Genomic DNA, 17,759 nt, shown 5'->3' with positions numbered 1-17,759 from the left:
ACACCCTGCTCTTATATCCAATGCCTCTAGAAATGAACACCAACACTGTATTCTCCTTCACCTTCTAACTCAACCAGCCCGGGGTCTCACCTCAGAATTTGAATTTTCTTCCCATCTAAATAAGGGTCTGCCATCTATTTCTACCAAAGGGCGTGACCATACATTTTCCAATATTATATTTCATCTGCCCCCTCTTTGCCCATTCTCATCTATCTGTCTCTCTGCAGCCTTTCTGTTTCCTCCGCACCACCCACCCATCCATGTATCATCTGCAAACTAAGTCACAGAACCATTTATTCCACAATCCAAATCATTAACACACAACATAAAAAGAAGTGGCCCCAACACCGACCCCTGCAGAACACCAGTGGTGGCTGGTAGCCAACTAGAATAGCATCCCTTTATTCCCGCTCTCTGTTTCCTGCCGACCAGTCAGTGCAAGTTCGGAGAGGATTTTATTCTCTGGAGTGTAGAAGAATGAGGGGAGATTTGATGGAGGTATACAACATTGAGAGGGAGATAGGCAGAGTAAATGTAGATGGGCTTTTTTCCATTGAGGATGGGTGAGATACATACCAGAGGGCACACGTTGCGGGTGAAAGGGGAAACGTTTAGGGGAACCTCTTCACACAGAGAGTGGTGGGAGTGTGGAACAAGCTGCCAGCTGAAGTGGATGACATTTAAGGAAAAAAACATGGATGGAAGAAGAACGGAGGGATATAGACTGGGTGTACATCAGAATAATAGTCTGGTACAAACTAGAAGGGCCAAAGGGCCTGCTTTAAATGAGTTTTAATTTAAACATGGAGCACAGTGACAGGCCATTTCGGCCCACTAGTCCTTGCAATGGTGGGTGTAAATGAGATGTGGGGGGGGGGGATCAGAGGGAAGGAATAGATGTTGGGGAGAGGATGAAATGGAAGACAGAGAAGTTGCATGCACCATTAGTCATCAACGGAGAGCAAGAGGAGGAGAGATTTTCTTCAGTGTATTTATTTCAATAGTGAGAAAAGTAGATGAGTTTCAAGTATGGATCGAAACTTGGAATTATGATGTGACAGCCAGTAGTGAAATGTGGCTGCAGGAGGAGTGTGATTGGCAACTAAACATACCAGGATCTCGTTGCTTCAGGTGTGAAGAAAAAGAAGGGGAGGTGTTGCACTACTTGTTAGAGAGTATTACAGAGGTGCTTTGGAAGGATATTGGGCTCACCTAGAGAAGCTCCATGGGTGGGATTGAGGAGTGGGAAGGAAATGGCAACCTTTAGGGGGGTGTATTATAGACCACCTACTGTGGAGGGGGACCTGGAGAAGCAAATTTGTAAGGAAATAGTAGATAAACTCCAGGTGGTGATTGTGGGAGATTGTGGGAGACGCCTGCACTGTAAACGGGCTGGATGGTTTGGAGACTGTTAAATGTGTGTAGGATAGTTTTCTACACCAACATATAGAGGTACCAAATAATAAGATACCAGGAGAGGATGGACTCCCAATAGAATTCTACAAAACATTTAAAGACCTATTAATACCGCCCCTCCTGGATGTAATCAACCAGATTGATGAGACACAAAACTTACCAGATTCATGTAAAACAGCAATAATTACAGTGATACTAAAACAAGGGAAAGATCCACTCTCACCAGCGTCATATAGACCAATATCTTTGCTAAACACAGATTATAAGATAATAGCTAAACTATTAGCAAACAGATTAGCAGAACAGGTACCGAAAATGGTAAATTTAGACCAAACTGGATTTATCAAAAAAAGACGCACAACAGACAATATTTGTAAATTTATTAACTTAATTCATGCAGTAGAAGGAAATAAAGCACCTGCAGTAGCAGTTGCTTTAGACGCAGAGAAGGCCTTCGACAGAGTAGAATGGAATTATTTGTTCAAAGTATTGCAAAAATTCAGTTTACCGGAGAAGTATATTAATTGGATTAAAGCATTATATAAGGGACCGTTAGCGAAAGTGACAGTAAATGGACATGTATCAAAGCAATTTAACTTAAGCAGGTCAACGCGGCAGGGATGCCCACTATCACCATTATTGTTTGCGCTAGCTATAGAACCACTAGCAGAAGCGATAAGAATAGATAATAATATAAAAGGAATAAAAATAAAAGACAGGGAATATAAAATCAGTCTATTTGCGGATGATGTGATAGTGTACTTAACAGAACCAGAACTATCAATAAAAGAACTATATAAGAAATTGAAGGAATATGGAGAAGTGTCGGGATACAAGATAAACGTAAATAAAAGTGAAGCAATGCCTATGAATAACGCAGATTTCTCAAAATTTAAGAAGGAATCCCCATTCAGATGGCAAATGCAGGCAATAAGATACCTAGGTGTACAAATAAACAAAAATCTAGGCCAATTATATAAACTCAATTACAATCCATAATGAAAAAATTACAGGACGATTTAGAGCATTGGAAAGAACTACCACTAACACTGATAGGAAGGATAAACTGTATTAAAATGAACATTTTTCCAAGGATACTATACTTATTTCAGGCATTGCCAATACAACTGACAGAAAAATTCTTCAAAGAGTTAAAGAAAATAATAAGGAAATTTTTATGGAGAGGGGGGAAACCGAGGATAGCACTAGATAAATTAACAGAATGGTATAAACAAGGAGGCTTACAATTGCCAAACTTCAAAAATTATTATAGAGCCGCACAATTAAGGTACCTATCAGATTTTTATCAAACAAGGGAAAAACCAGACTGGACGAGATTAGAATTAGATAAAATAGGGGAAAAGATACCTGAACACATATTATATAAATGGGATGAAAAATTGGTACAACATAGAACTTCTCCAGTATTACACCATCTCCTCAATATATGGAAGAATATTCATGTAGAAAGAAATAAAACAAATTATCAATTACCAAAACTAATATTGACGCAAAATAAGCTACTCCCTTTTACAATAGACAACCTTTCCTTTAGAAAATGGGAAAAAAAAGGGATTAAAAGAATAGAAAATTGTTTTTCAGGAAGTAGATTCTTATCCTTTGAACAAATGAGAGATAAGTACAATATGACTGGAGATACAGCGCTGGCATATTACCAACTGAGATCCTACTTGAAAGATAAATTAGGAAGCAATTTGAGGTTACCAGAGGGAAGTAACCTTGAATATGTGATTACAGATACAATGTTAATCAAAAGATTTATAACAAATATGTATATTAAACTGCAAGAAAAGGAGAATGAGGAAAAAAATGGTAAAACTAAACAAAAATGGGAACAAGATTTAAATATAAAGATAAAAAAGGAAACATGGGAGAAATTATGTTCTGGAACGATGAGAAATACAATAAATACGAGGCTGCGTATGATACAATATAATTGGTTACACAGACTATACATTACACCGCAAAAGTTAAATAAATGGGACCCAACAGTATCTGATAGATGTTTTCGATGTAAAAAAGAAAGGGGAACAACAATTCATGCAATCTGGACATGTGAGAGAGTAGAAAAATTTTGGGATGATCTCAATCAGATATTAAATAAAATAACAGAAAACAATATACCAAAGAATCCAGAGATCTTTCTCCAAAGTAACATAAAAAATAAAGAATTTGGAATTGACTTGGAAGATGCACAAAAAAGATTTGTTTAGATAGCCCTTGCCGTAGCAAAAAAATGTATTATGTCAACCTGGAAATTGGAAGATAATTTGAAAATACAACAATGGTATATAGAAATGAATAAATGTATTCCATTAGAAAAAATAACATATAGTTTAAGAAATAATATTGAAATATTCAAACAAGTATGGGAGCCTCACATTAAATACAATAGCGAAAACCTACCGGGAACAAACATTACCTAAGTTGATGGAAGGAGAAGAAAAGAAAAGAATGGACTCAGTAGAATTTCTGGTGTATTTTTGTTGAATGACAACATTGTCTGACTGGCTTAATGCAACCTAGATTGTATACCTAAAATTGATGAGGGGGGGGTGTGGGGGGGTGGCTTGGGAGGAGGGAGGGGGGGGGGAGAAAAAGTCACTGTATATGTGTGAAAAAGAAAAAGTGTATATCATGGCTAACGTGATTTATGGTGTGAAAAATAAAAAATTAAAAAAAAACATATAGAGGTACCAACTAGAGAAGGGGCAGTGTTGTATCTGCCATCAGGAGATGAGATGGGTCAGGTGACGGAGGTGTGTGTGTAGGGGAGCACTTTGGGTCTAGTGATCACAAAACTATTGGTTTCAAAATGATTATGGAGAAAGGTCTGGAGCCAGGGTTGAGAGTTTTGTTTGGAGAAAGGCCGATTTTGAAGAGATGAGAATGGATTGGGAAGGTGTGGACTGGGATCAATTGTGTTATGGGAAGGTGAAATGTTACAGATACAGAGATAAAAGGAAAGGTTAAAAGTTTTAGGGAGCCTGGTTTTGAAGTGTTTTTGGAAGTGTGGCTCAGAAAGAGAGGTGTACAAAAAGTGTAAACAGCATGAAGTAAATGAGGTGTTAGAGGAATATGAAGGATGTAAGGAGAAACTAGGATGTAGTCCAGGAGGTGCCAGTGTTTGGATCGGGGATGCATCCAGGTGGTCTTAAGGCTGTCCCTCTGCTGAAAAAGGGTGTTTGTAATGACAAGCCGCTGTTCTGCGCAGAGCTCCAACAGGAGGCGCCCATTGTCGTTGCACTTGCCGACGCCATGCTTGCCCAGGATTCCTGGCCAGGTTTCTGAGTCTTTGCCGACATGAGCGTTGAAGTCGCCCAGGATGACAACCTTGTCGGCTGTAGGGGTACGTTGGATGAGGTTGCGCAGGTCGGTGTAGAACTTGTTCTTTTCTGCTGGTTCCGCCTGGAGGGTTGGAGCATAGACACTGATGAGGGTGATGTGACGCTTGTTTTGAAGTGGGAGTCGCATGGACATGATTCGGTCCGAGAGGCCTGTCGGAAGGTTTTCGAGTTTGGAGGCAATGAAGCTCTTGACCATGAAGCCTACACCAGATAGGCGTCGTTCATCCAAAGGCTTGCCAGGCCAGTAGAGTGTGTAGCCCGCGCCGCGTTCTTGGAGGCTGCCTACATCTGCCAGGCGGACTTCACTGAGAGCGGCTATGTCGATGTCAAGTCTGAGGAGTTCATGTGCAATGAGGGCAGACCGACGTTCAGGTCGGTGGCTGTCAGCCTTGTCTAGCATGGTTCTGATGTTCCAGCATGCTAGCTTGAGTTTGTGAGCATCTTTTGAGGGGGAGGACGTGGAGGGGGAGGACGTTGAGGGGGAGGACGTGGACCTGTCCTCGGGCCTGCGCAAAGGAGCTCCTGGTGCGAGAAAGTGACAAACAAGATGTGCTCCACACCAGGGTCATGCCTAGCGCGGAATGCCACACTGACCACCGGCTGGTTCGCTGCAAGCTCAACCTTCACTTCAAGCCAAAGCCCAGGAACAATAAAGCCCCCAGAAAGAGGTTCAATGTTGGAAAACTGCAGTCAGACGAAGCGAGAGGAAACTTCCAGGCAAACCTCAAAGCAAAGCTCGACGTTGCAACCCGCCTCACGGACCCGTCCCCTGAAACCCTCTGGGATCAGTTGAAGACTACCATACTGCAATCCACTGAAGAGGTACTGGGCTTCTCCTCCAGGAAAAACAAGGACTGGTTTGACGAAAACAGCCAGGAAATCCAGGAGCTGCTGGCAAAGAAGCGAGCTGCCCACCAGGCTCACCTTACAAAGCCGTCCTGTCCAGAGAAGAAACAAGCCTTCCGTCGCGCATGCAGCCATCTTCAGCGCAAACTCCGGGAGATCCAAAATGAGTGGTGGACTAGCCTCGCCAAACGAACACAGCTCAGCGCGGACATTGGCGACTTCAGGGGTTTCTACGAGGCTCTAAAGGCTGTGTACGGCCCCTCACCCCAAGTCCAAAGCCCGCTGCGCAGCTCAGACGGCAAAGTCCTCCTCAGCGACAAGATCTCCATCCTCAACCGATGGTCAGAACACTTCCAATCTCTTTTCAGTGCCAACCGCTCAGTCCAAGATTCCGCCCTGCTCCAGCTCCCTCAACAGCCTCTAAGGCTAGAGCTGGATGAGGTTCCCACCCTGGATGAGACATATAAGGCAATCGAACAACTGAAAAGTGGCAAAGCAGCAGGTATGGATGGAATCCCCCCAGAAGTCTGGAAGGCTGGCGGCAAAACTCTGCATGCCAAACTGCATGAGTTTTTCAAGCTTTGTTGGGACCAAGGTAAACTGCCTCAGGATCTTCGTGATGCCACCATCATCACCCTGTACAAAAACAAAGGCGAGAAATCAGACTGCTCAAACTACAGGGGAATCACGTTGCTCTCCATTGCAGGCAAAATCTTCGCTAGGATTCTACTAAATAGAATAATACCTAGTGTCGCCGAGAATATTCTCCCAGAATCACAGTGCGGCTTTCGCGCAAACAGAGGAACCACTGACATGGTCTTTGCCCTCAGACAGCTCCAAGAAAAGTGCAGAGAACAAAACAAAGGACTCTACATCACCTTTGTTGACCTCACCAAAGCCTTCGACACCGTGAGCAGGAAAGGGCTTTGGCAAATACTAGAGCGCATCGGATGTCCCCCAAAGTTCCTCAACATGATTATCCAACTGCACGAAAATCAACAAGGTCGGGTCAGATACAGCAATGAGCTCTCTGAACCCTTCTCCATTAACAATGGCGTGAAGCAAGGCTGTGTTCTTGCACCAACCCTCTTTTCAATCTTCTTCAGCATGATGCTGAACCAAGCCATGAAAGACCCCAACAATGAAGACGCTGTTTACATCCGGTACCGCACGGATGGCAGTCTCTTCAATCTGAGGCGCCTGCAAGCTCACACCAAGACACAAGAGAAACTTGTCCGTGAACTACTCTTTGCAGATGATGCCGCTTTAGTTGCCCATTCAGAGCCAGCTCTTCAGCGCTTGACGTCCTGCTTTGCGGAAACTGCCAAAATGTTTGGCCTGGAAGTCAGCCTGAAGAAAACTGAGGTCCTCCATCAGCCAGCTCCCCACCATGACTACCAGCCCCCCCACATCTCCATCGGGCACACAAAACTCAAAACGGTCAACCAGTTTACCTATCTCGGCTGCACCATTTCATCAGATGCAAGGATCGACAATGAGATAGACAACAGACTCGCCAAGGCAAATAGCGCCTTTGGAAGACTACACAAAAGAGTCTGGAAAAACAACCAACTGAAAAACCTCACAAAGATAAGCGTATACAGAGCCGTTGTCATACCCACACTCCTGTTCGGCTCCGAATCATGGGTCCTCTACCGGCACCACCTACGGCTCCTAGAACGCTTCCACCAGCGATGTCTCCGCTCCATCCTTAACATCCATTGGAGCGCTTACACCCCTAACGTCGAAGTACTCGAGATGGCAGAGGTCGACAGCATCGAGTCCACGCTGCTGAAGATCCAGCTGCGCTGGATGGGTCACGTCTCCAGAATGGAGGACCATCGCCTTCCCAAGATCGTATTATATGGCGAGCTCTCCACTGGCCACCGTGACAGAGGTGCACCAAAGAAAAGGTACAAGGACTGCCTAAAGAAATCTCTTGGTGCCTGCCACATTGACCACCGCCAGTGGGCTGATAACGCCTCAAACCGTGCAACTTGGCGCCTCACAGTTTGGCGGGCAGCAACCTCCTTTGAAGAAGACCGCAGAGCCCGCCTCACTGAGAAAAGGCAAAGGAGGAAAAACCCAACACCCAACCCCAACCAACCAATTTTCCCTTGCAACCGCTGCAATCGTGTCTGCCTGTCCCGCATCGGACTTGTCAGCCACAAACGTGCCTGCAGCTGACGTGGACTTTTTACCCCCTCCATAAATCTTCGTCCGCGAAGCCAAGCCAAAGAAGAAGGAGAAACTGAAGAAAGAAATGAGAAAAGCTAAGTGGAGATATGAGGTTGTGATGTCCAGCAAGGTGCAAACAAATCCAAAGGGTTTCTGCAGACAAAGGATAGTGAGGGATAAAGTTGGTCCCTTAGAGGATGAGAGTGGTCAGCAGTTTGTGGAACCAAAGGATATGGGTGAAATTTTGAACAGTTTTTTTCTTCTTCATTATTTACATATTGATCTGTGTAATGTAAGGGAATTTATGAAAATAATGAATAAAGACGAGGCAGTTCTGGTGCTTTTAAGGAAAATAAAGGTGTATAAGTCTCCAGGAAAGTTGGTGAGGGTAAGGCAGTGGATGTTGTCTGTATGGACTTTGATAAGGTTCCTCAGGAAAGGTTTAATCGTGAGGTATTAACATTGAGGTAGTAAAATAGATTCAACAATGGTTGAACAGGAGATGCCAGAGAGTCATGGTAGATAACTGTTTGTCAGAATGGATGCCAGTGACTAGTGAAGCGTCTCAGGGTTCAGTATTGGATCCATTACTATTTGTCATGTACATTAATGATCTGGTGTTAATTGGATTAGTTAGTATGTGGATGATACGAAGATAGGTGGAGCTGTGGATATTGAAGAAGTGTTTCTAAGTTTGCAGAGGGATTTAGGCCAGTTAGAAGAATGGGCTGAAGGATGGCAGATGGAGTTTAATGTGTTACATTTTGGTTAGGTTAATCAACATAGGACATACATGGTGAATTGTCAGGCATTGAAGGGTGCAGTAGAACAGAGGGATCTAGGGACAATGGGACATAGTTCACTGAAGGTGAAGTCACATGGATAGGGTGGGGAAGAAAGCTTATGGGATGTTGGCCTTTATAAATCAGAGCATTGAATCAATGAGCTGTGATGTTAGGTTAAAATTGTACAAGGCATTGGTGAGGCGAAACTTGGGAGTATTGTGCACAGTCTTGGTCACCAATGTATCAGAAAGATATCAACAAACTGGAGAGATTGCTGAGATTTACTAGAATGTTGCCAGGATTACAGGGTCTAAGTTATAGGGGTTAAATAAGTGAGGTCTTTATTCTTTGGAGTATAGAAGGTTGAGAGGGGATTTGATTGAGGCACTTTCCTTTAAGAAGGGGAGATAGAAATGAGAGGACAATGTTGAGAATTAGGGGGCAAGAGTTTAGTGGACAGATGAGGGGGGACTTCTCTACTCAGAGAGTGGTGGGTGTGTGGAATGAGCTTCTAGTCGATGTGGTGGAGCCAGGCACCATATTATCATTTAAGGAGAAGTTGGATATGTATATGGAGGGTTACTGGTTGAGTGTGGATCAGTGGGGTTAGTTGGGAGAAATTGTTCGGCATGGACTTATTGTTATATGGTTATAACCCACGTACGTTTTGAAGGGTGGAAGGAATTGGAAAACCCATCCAGACATGGGGGGAACGTACAAGCTCCTTGGAGACAACGCAGGACAATCACAGATGCTGTTACAGTGGTGCTAATCTTTCTGTGCTCTAATGTTCTATGGAAGTTCAATTAGTACTGAGCAAGGGCCTCACAAGAGCACGATGGTGGGGGTCATTCAGGAGCCTGATACTGGGAAGAAACTCTCTTTAAGCCTCTTACTCTCCTGAGCCTTCTCTGCAACAAATGGAGGGAGAAGAGAGTGTGTCTGGGTGCGATGGATCCTTCCGTGCGTCGGTTGCATGAAGTGTGAATGGAATCTGTGAAAGGGAGGGAGGTTGGCATGATGCCCTGAGCTGCATTCGCCACTCTCTGCAGCTCCCCCTCGATCTCAATCAGAGCAGCTCCTGCCCCTCACTGATGCATCCTGCAAGCCAGCAATGTTTTAAAATCCCACCACCGCAGGGTCTTAGCCCAAGATGGTGGTGCCTGTGCTTAGCAGCGTCCATGCAGGGGTGTAGACTCTGGGAAGTAGCGGACCAGCACATGGCATGGGAAACGGAGAACACCCCACATTGAGAAAGAGAAACAGAAGGGTCACCAAGGCAGCGGACCAATGAGGTGCTCAGTGCTCCCCCCCGACCTATTTCCCCGCCCCCGACCTATTTCCCCGCCCCCGACCTATTTCCCCGCCCCCGACCTATTTCCCCGCCCCCGACCTATTTCCCCGCCCCCGACCTATTTCCCCGCCCCCCCGACCTATTTCCCCGCCCCCCGACCTATTTCCCCGCCCCCGACCTATTTCCCCGCCCCCCCGACCTATTTCCCCGCCCCCGACCTATTTCCCCGCCCCCCGACCTATTTCCCCGCCCCCCACCCATTCCCCGCCCCCACCGACCCATTTCCCCGCCCCCCCACCCACCCCCGATCCGTTTCCCCGCCATTCCACTGCGGTGACTACCTCCCGGCCGCCGGCGACGCTGTAACACCTTGTCCCGCCGCTGTTACAACCGGAAGCCCATGTTCTTCCACCGGAAGCGGCCGCCTCCAAACACCGGGGCCTTGGAGACAGCGCCGCAGCGGCATGGAGGCAGAGGTGAGGGGCCACGGCCGGGTCGGGGGCTCTGCGTTGTGATTGTAGGATGGACGAGGGGTGGGGAAATCAATTGCCCCTATGAAATCGCCCTGGAAACTGAGGCCGTCCTCTCTCATGTGTGTCCCCCACCCTTGGGTGCTCATCTCTCCCGTGGGTGTTCCACTCTCCCATGGTTGACACCTCTCCCCTTGTATTCACCTCTCCCTTGGGTGCTCAACTCACCCTTGGATGACTCCTCTCCCCTTTTACTCATCTCTCCCTTGGGTGACACCTCTCCCCTGGGTACACAACTCACCCTTGGGTGAGACCTCTTCCCTTGTACTCACCTCTCCCTTGGGTGCGCCACTCTCCCTTGGGTGATCACATCTCCCTTGGGTGACAGCTTGCCCCTTGTGCTCACCTCTCTCTTGGGTGCTCACCTCTCCCTTGGGTGACACCTCTGGGTGACACCTCTTCCCTTGTTCTCACCTCTTCCTTAGGTGCTCACATCACCCTTGGGTGTCATCCACACCCTCCCCTGTTCGCCCCCTAATCTCCCTTGGCACTCATTCCCTCCCATGGGTGTCCCGCCATCCTTTGGGTGCTCCACCCTCTCTGTTGTGGTGGGTGCTGATGGTTCCCTCCCTTCTGTGAATCCCTCAATTTCCCACTGCCCATTCCTTCACATCTGTTCCCATCTCTTCCTCTCTGTTCTCTCCTTGCCCACGCCACAGCCTCCGCCTTGTCAACAGGATCCCCCTCCCCTGGCACCAGGCGCCTGTCGACTGGAAGCCAGGTCTCTGAGCAGGCTGAGCTGGTTGTCACCTCACACAGCATCTGGAGAGGGGGTGGGGGAGCATGGAGAGGAGAGCGAGGAGAAACTAGAGCTAGGGAGGGCGGGTGCTGGTTTGCTCAGTTTCCTGCTGTGATTGCCAGTTGCAGTTTGGAAGTCCGCAACAGACCTCACACTGCACTGTGCAGGAACTGGGTGGAAGTGAGAGCAGGGTGAGGAGGAACAAGCGCCTGGTAATGCCTTCACACAATCGAGCTGCTGCAACCCCCTCAGTGCAAGGGGAAGCCGACCCTTCCGCTCCCACCCGAGGGTTCCCAGCGGCCATGGTTGTTGCCCAGGGTGAGTACAGAGGAAGACTTGGCACCAATGCTGTCACCTGTCTATTTAACATCCAAGAGATGTTGTTGTCAGAGCACAACCCCACCCGTCGAATGGGGGATACTCTCACAGGGTGTGGGTCTTATTGTGTTGAAATACCAAAGTCTGCAGATGCTCTGATTGTAGTAAAATGCACAGAGAAATATAACGATACATTACCAACATTTCGGGCCTGAACCCTTCTTCAATGAATAAGCAGAGAACAGGAAATCTCAGAATAGAGACTGCTGGCTGGGGGAGGATGTTAATTGGATATGATGAGGGGAGAGCTGAGAATTGATTTTGGGTCTGTGAAAGGAAGCAGGGAAAAGGGAAGAGAGAAACAGCTGGGGGAAAGTTGACAGGGGAAGAAGATGGGGGGAGGTTTAACGAAAACTAGAGAAGTCGATGTTCATGCCATATGGCTGGAGAGTGTCCAAACAGAAAATTAGGTGTTGCACATCTGATTTACAGGTGGTCTTGGTTTGACAGTGCATGAGATCACGGGCAGATGTCAGTGTGGGAGTGGGGCGCAGAAATGAAATGGTTATTTGGAGATGATGAAGAGGAAAGATGTGAAGAGATAGAAAGGGGGATGTTAATAGAAAGCTGAAAGGTCGATGTTGATGGTCAAGGGAGCCCAGATAGAAGATGAGGAGTTGTTCCTCCAATCTGCGGGTGGTCTCAGTCTGGCAGTGCACGAGACTAATGGCAACAAGGGAATGGGACGGGGAATTGAAATGGGTGGCCACTGGGAGATCCACACTATTGCAGCAGACAGAGCTAAGGTGCTCAACGAAGTGATTTCCCAGTCTGCACCCAGTCTCTCTGATGTAAAGGAGACCACAGCAGGAGGAGTAAATGACTCCTGCAGATTCACAAGTGAAATGTTGCTTCACTTGGAACAAATGTCTTATTGTATCCCCAATGTGTTGTCTCTCTTTGGGGACAGGTTCCTCCTTTCCCCAGGGTATGACTTCTCTCGGGGAAGGAGTCTCTCCTCTCCCCAACCTCTCACTGAGAGTGGATGTCTGAGAACTCCTCAGGGTTGTTGACCCTCATTGGAGGAGATATTCCTCCATTCCCCACTGTGTGGCCTCTCTCTGGGAAGGGGCCTCTGTACTGCGTATTGCATGCAGTTCTGGTCTCCTTACTTGAGAAAGGATGGACTGGGTTTGGAGGCAGTACAGAGGAAGTTCACCAAACTGATTCCAGAGATGAAGGGGTTGGCTTATGAGAAGAGACTGTACTCACTGGAATTTAGAAGAACAAAAGGGGATCTTATAGAAACGTATAAAATTATGAAAGGCATATATTAGGTGGGAGAGACCAGATTCAGGGTAGAAGATTTAGGACGGAGATAAGGAGGAACTGCTTTTCCCAGAGGGTGATGAATCTGTGGAATTCGCTACCCATTGAAACAGAGGAGGCGATCTCAGTAAACATATTTAAGACCACATTGAATAGAATTTTACATAGTCGGGGAATTAAGGGATATGGGGAAAAGGCAGGTCGGTGGAGATGAGCCCATCATCAGATCAGCCATGATCACATTGAATGGTCGACTCCTGCTCCTATTATTCTCTCCTCTCCCCGGCTCCTCACTGAGAAGGGACAGTTCCAAAAACTCTCCAATGTGTTGTCTCCCATTGGGAGAGAGGTTCCTCCTTTCCCCAGGGAATGTCTTCCCTCAGGGAAGGATCTCCTCTCTCTTCAGTCCCTCACTGAAAAGGGACTGGTCTGAAAACTCCACAGAGTGCTGCTTCTCTCTTTGAGAAGGTGTCCCTTACACTCCCCCACTTCTCCCTGAGATGGCACAGGCCCATTCTGGGTGTTAGTTCCCATTGGGGACAGTTCCAAATTCTCCCAGGATGTGGTCTCTCCCTGACTCCATCTGAATCGCACTCCACTGTCAAGAATTAGAGGGGTCTGGGGGCACCCATTCATGCAGCAAAAGCCTTGTGAGCGAGGGGGAACCAAGGGTGGGGGAGGGGTATGGATGTGAGCAAGTGGAAACGGACATCCCCAATTTTCATCTGCATAGCTCCTTGGGATGGGAAGAAGGGGATTTCTGGTATCCAGGGAGGAGCATAGCTGGTGCCTTGCAGTGAACTGCTTCCTAGAAACAGATGCCATTGAGCTGAGCGGGTGAGAGAGAGAGAGAGAGAGACCGAGTTCTTTCAGAGTACAATGAGCAGACTGTCTATGTGGTCAGAGGCCTTAGCAGGCAGCACAGCTGGAGCTCCTTCACAGACACAGCACCCTCGTGGAGACTGTGATCCAAATGGGTGGCAATTTTATGTTCACCCCCTTCCTTTTCCCCACAGTGCCTCACCAACAGGAACTGTCCTCTCTCACACCACGCTCTTTCTGTGTGACGGGTCCACGATTAATCTTACCATGGTCTGTCACTGTGTAACATCGGGGTACAGTAGTGGTGGGGACGGATCTGTCACTGTGTAACACCGGGGTACGGTACTGGTAGGGACGGGTCTGTCACTGTGTAACACCGGGGTACGGTACTGGTAGGGACGGGTCTGACACCGTGTAACACCGGGGTATAATTCTGGTGGGGATGGATCTGTCACTGTAACACTGGGGCACGGTACTGGTGGGGATGGGTCTGTCACTGTGTAACACTGGGGTATGGTACTGGTGGGGACGGGTCTGTCACTATAACAGCGGGGTATAGGACTGGTGGGGACTAGTCTGTCACTGTGTAACACCGGGGTATGGTACTGGTGGGGTTGGGTCTGTCATTGTGTAATACTGGGGTACAGTACTGGTGGGGACGGGTCTGTCACTGTGTAACACTGGGGTACGGTACTGGTGGGGTCGGGTCTGTCGCTGTGTAACACTGGGGTACAGTACTGGTGGGGACGGGTCTGTCACTGTGTAACACTTGTGTAGAGCACTGGTGGGGATGGGTCTGTCCATGTGTAACACCAGGGTACAGTACTGATGGGGATGGGTCTGTCAACTTGTAACACCGGGGTGTCTGTGCCCACCTTCAGTTACATGTCCCTGTTGTTCTGATGTGGGCTTGGTGACTCAGTATGTGAGGAGTCTTCCATCGAGCTCTCTCTCCTGGAGCAAAAAGAGATCTAGCTCCCTTCCAGTGAGCCCCAGCTCCCAAATGCAGAAGTGATTTGTTCTTTACTTGGCTTGTTCCTCTTCTCGTGGGATCTCCCCTTCCTCCCAACACTGTGGTGACGTTGGACCTCCCAGCTCCCTTCCCCCTCTCCCCCCACACCCCCAGCCTCCGCTCAGCATGGGTGCAGGGAGAGAGCTCGGGGATAGATGGAGTCACTCTAACTGAAGGTTCAGCCCATGGCAACACCATAAGCAGCAGGGTTGTGTGGTTCCTCTTCGACCTGTTCCCTCAAGGGTGTCATGAGCTGCCAAGAGAGTAGAGCAGATTCTCGGTGGAGTTTGAGTGATTAAGGAGAGGCTGGGACTTTTATCCCTGGATCCTCAAAGGCTGAGAGGGAACCTTGTTTATCAAAAATTAAGGGATGTAGATAAGGTGAATGGTCACAGCCTTTTCATCCCGATGTGATGGGGGGGGGGGGGAAATGGTCAGAGTGTCCTGAGGGCCAGGTTCTCCTATTCTCTTACAGACAGAGTGGTAGGGGTGTGGGATGAGCTGCTGGTGGGCTTGAGGGCAGTTGTGATGTTTTTTCTTTGGAGAGGTGACCCCCCCCCCACCCCACCCTCCTGCTTCCCCTGTCTGTTTCAGCCACTAACCTTACCCTCACGCCCCATTCAGTCCAGCCACTGACTACCTCCTCTCACCCTATCTGTTCCAGACACTGACTGACCCCCCCTTGCGCTGTCTGTTCCAGACACTGACCGCTCCCTCGCCCTGTCTGTTCCAGACACTGACCGCCCCCTCGCCCTGTCCGTTCCAGAATAACCGCCTCCTCGCCCTGTCTGTTCCAGACACTGACCGTTCCCTCGCCCTCTGTTCCAGACACTGACCGCCCCCTCGCCCTGTCCGTTCCAGACACTGACCGCCCCCTCGCCATGTCCGTTCCAGAATAACCGCCTCCTCGCCCTGTCTGTTCCAGATATTGACTGCCCCCTTGCCCTGTCTGTTCCAGATATTGACTGCCCCCTTGCCCTGTCCTTTCCAGACACTGACTGCCCCCTCACCCTGTCCATTCCAGACACTGACCACCCCCTCTCGCCCTGTCCGTTCCAGACACTGACCGCCCCCTCTCGCTCTGTCCTTTCCAAACACTGACTGCCCCCTCTCACCCTTCCATTCCAGATGTGGATGGAGTAGCCATGGAGGAACGAGCCCCAAGGCTGGCCGACTACTTTGTGGTGGCGGGGCTGACGGAGGACTCGAAGCCTCTGGAGGAAGCAGGTCTTGGACTGGACCGGCCTCTGCCACCTATCAGTGACGTGGCCATCATCATCCGCTCACTGGGGGAGGAAGTGCCCGAGGGCTTCACCTGCATCGAGAGCACCCCCAGCGGTGTGTCCGCTGACCTCAGCTCCGGTCTCATCAACCCCGCTCACATGTACTTGTGCTACAAGAGGGGGCAGGGCAAGGCACCCCTCATCGACCTCGGGTCAGTTTCAGAAAGGGGAGGGGCAAGGGGCAGTACGGGCTCGCTGAGCGGGAGGGGGACAAATGGTGTAACAGGTCTGGGAGGGGCTCAAGGCCTCCTATCCTCTGTTTAACAGGCTTGAGAGGGGCTAAATGTCTCCTATTCCCTGTGTAAAAGTCCTGAGAGCTGAATGGCCTGCTATATGTGCTAGGCCAGGTTTTTACCCCTCCCCCTGGCCCTAGGTGAGAACAGACTCAATCCCCAACCCTCTGCCACTTCTGGGATTGAATGAGGCCTCCCAGACCTGCCACCCCTCCCCCAACTTCCTCCTAGGTCCTAGAGTCCACCGCGTTCGTTGATTGATGTTACCTCCCCAGCCCCTGCCCATGTCTTGCCCCATACCTGGCTGAAGGCCGGAGGGATGCCTACTGGGGAAGGCGTGGCAGTTGACTGCCATCATACTTACCATGATGCCCTAGCCCCTGCTCCTCCCTCACCCCTATCCAGCCAAAGGGCCTGCAAGACTGACTGCTGCAGAAGGCCTGGCTGCTGACATTTCATGTCCCCAACCATCTGTCCATGCCTCACCCCTGCCCAAAGGGCAGAGAAAGATATGACCACTGACTGCCCTGCTTGTTTGAGCACAGGGTCCTCTGCGAGGGTAAGGAGAAACTGAAGCAGGGGTGCTGCACCATCGAGACCACCCCCTACAGCCGTCCGGCCCACCTGAGCGGCGGAGGGGCGAGCCTGCAGCCACGCACCTTCATCACCTACCGCAGGGCCTCTGACTACCAGGCCCACACCACGCTGGCCGTCACCGACATCTGCCTCATCGTGCCTAGCAAGGGTGAGGTGCCCCCGCACACCTTCTGCAAAGTGGACCGCAATCTCAACCCTGGCATGGTGAGAGGGGGAGGGGGATGGAGGGGAACAAGGAGTGGTGGGGGAAGGGATGGGCTTGGGGCCTCCGCACACCTTCTGCAAGGTGGACTGCAACCTCATCCCCAGCATGATGAGGGGAGGGGGGATGAGGGGTTGAAGGGGAGGGGAACTAGAGGGGATAGGGAGGGGTGCTGGAGGGGAGGGGGTTAGGGAGGAAGTGGGGGGGAGCGGAAGGAGGTGGGTGCTGGGGTGGAGAGGGGAGGGGGTGGGATGATGGTGGCCAGGTTACAAGGAAGGTACAATTTGCATGAGAGGGAGGATCAGGAAAGAGTTAAGGGAGCGGAACTAGACTGGAAGGACTGGGGTGGGGATTTGACAGGAGGTCAAGGGGAGGGTGGGCCCGGAGAGGGGCTGCTGAACATTGGAGAGCGGGAGAGGATCTGAGGGGGAGTTTAATTTTAAATGGGTGAGGATGGAATAGAGGGGGAATGGGCTGGAGGGGGTAGGAGGGGATTTGCAGATGGTCTGATAGCGGGGGTCATTGCTGAGGGAGTGGAACAGTGGGGTACATCGAGGTCAGGCAAGAGGACCTGAGGTCGGGTGTGAATGGACAGATGGGGCAGGGGGTGGGGGCTGGCTGCATGATCCTGGGCTGGGTGGGGGCAGTGTTTAATCGGCAGACCCTCCTGCCCTGAGTTCTCACGGCCAGTTTGTTTCTGCCTGCAGTGGGGGCCTGGGATCTACCTGTGCTACAAGAAATCCATGGCCAAGGGCACGGCATTGACATACGAGGCAGGTGAGGGAACAGGAACCAGACTGGAGTAGG

General features: G+C 49.5%; 1 protein-coding gene across 2 annotated transcripts in view; it reads left to right on the top strand.

Annotated features, from left to right (window-relative positions):
* Nucleotides 1-10,244: 10,244 nt before the first annotated feature.
* The window catches only part of dennd4b (DENN/MADD domain containing 4B), a 47,978-nt gene continuing 40,463 nt past the window's right edge, over nt 10,245-17,759 (top strand). Inside the window, exons 1-5 of one of the 2 annotated variants that reach the window (XM_069940564.1) lie at nt 10,277-10,363; nt 11,285-11,474; nt 15,766-16,072; nt 16,699-16,954; nt 17,660-17,729. In XM_069940564.1, coding sequence (XP_069796665.1) covers nt 10,352-10,363; nt 11,285-11,474; nt 15,766-16,072; nt 16,699-16,954; nt 17,660-17,729 — 835 coding nt within the window. In that variant the 5' untranslated portion in view covers nt 10,277-10,351. Of the gene's footprint in view, nt 10,364-11,284; nt 11,475-15,765; nt 16,073-16,698; nt 16,955-17,659; nt 17,730-17,759 lie in introns of both variants that reach the window. The other variant, XM_069940565.1, reaches the window with a different exon arrangement.

Source organism: Narcine bancroftii, chromosome 5 (genome assembly GCF_036971445.1).
Source record: "Narcine bancroftii isolate sNarBan1 chromosome 5, sNarBan1.hap1, whole genome shotgun sequence".
In the NCBI taxonomy this organism is placed as follows: Eukaryota; Metazoa; Chordata; class Chondrichthyes; order Torpediniformes; family Narcinidae; genus Narcine; species Narcine bancroftii.
The sequence above is the reverse complement of the archived record's forward strand: the minus strand, read 5'-3'. Positions and strand labels throughout refer to the sequence as shown.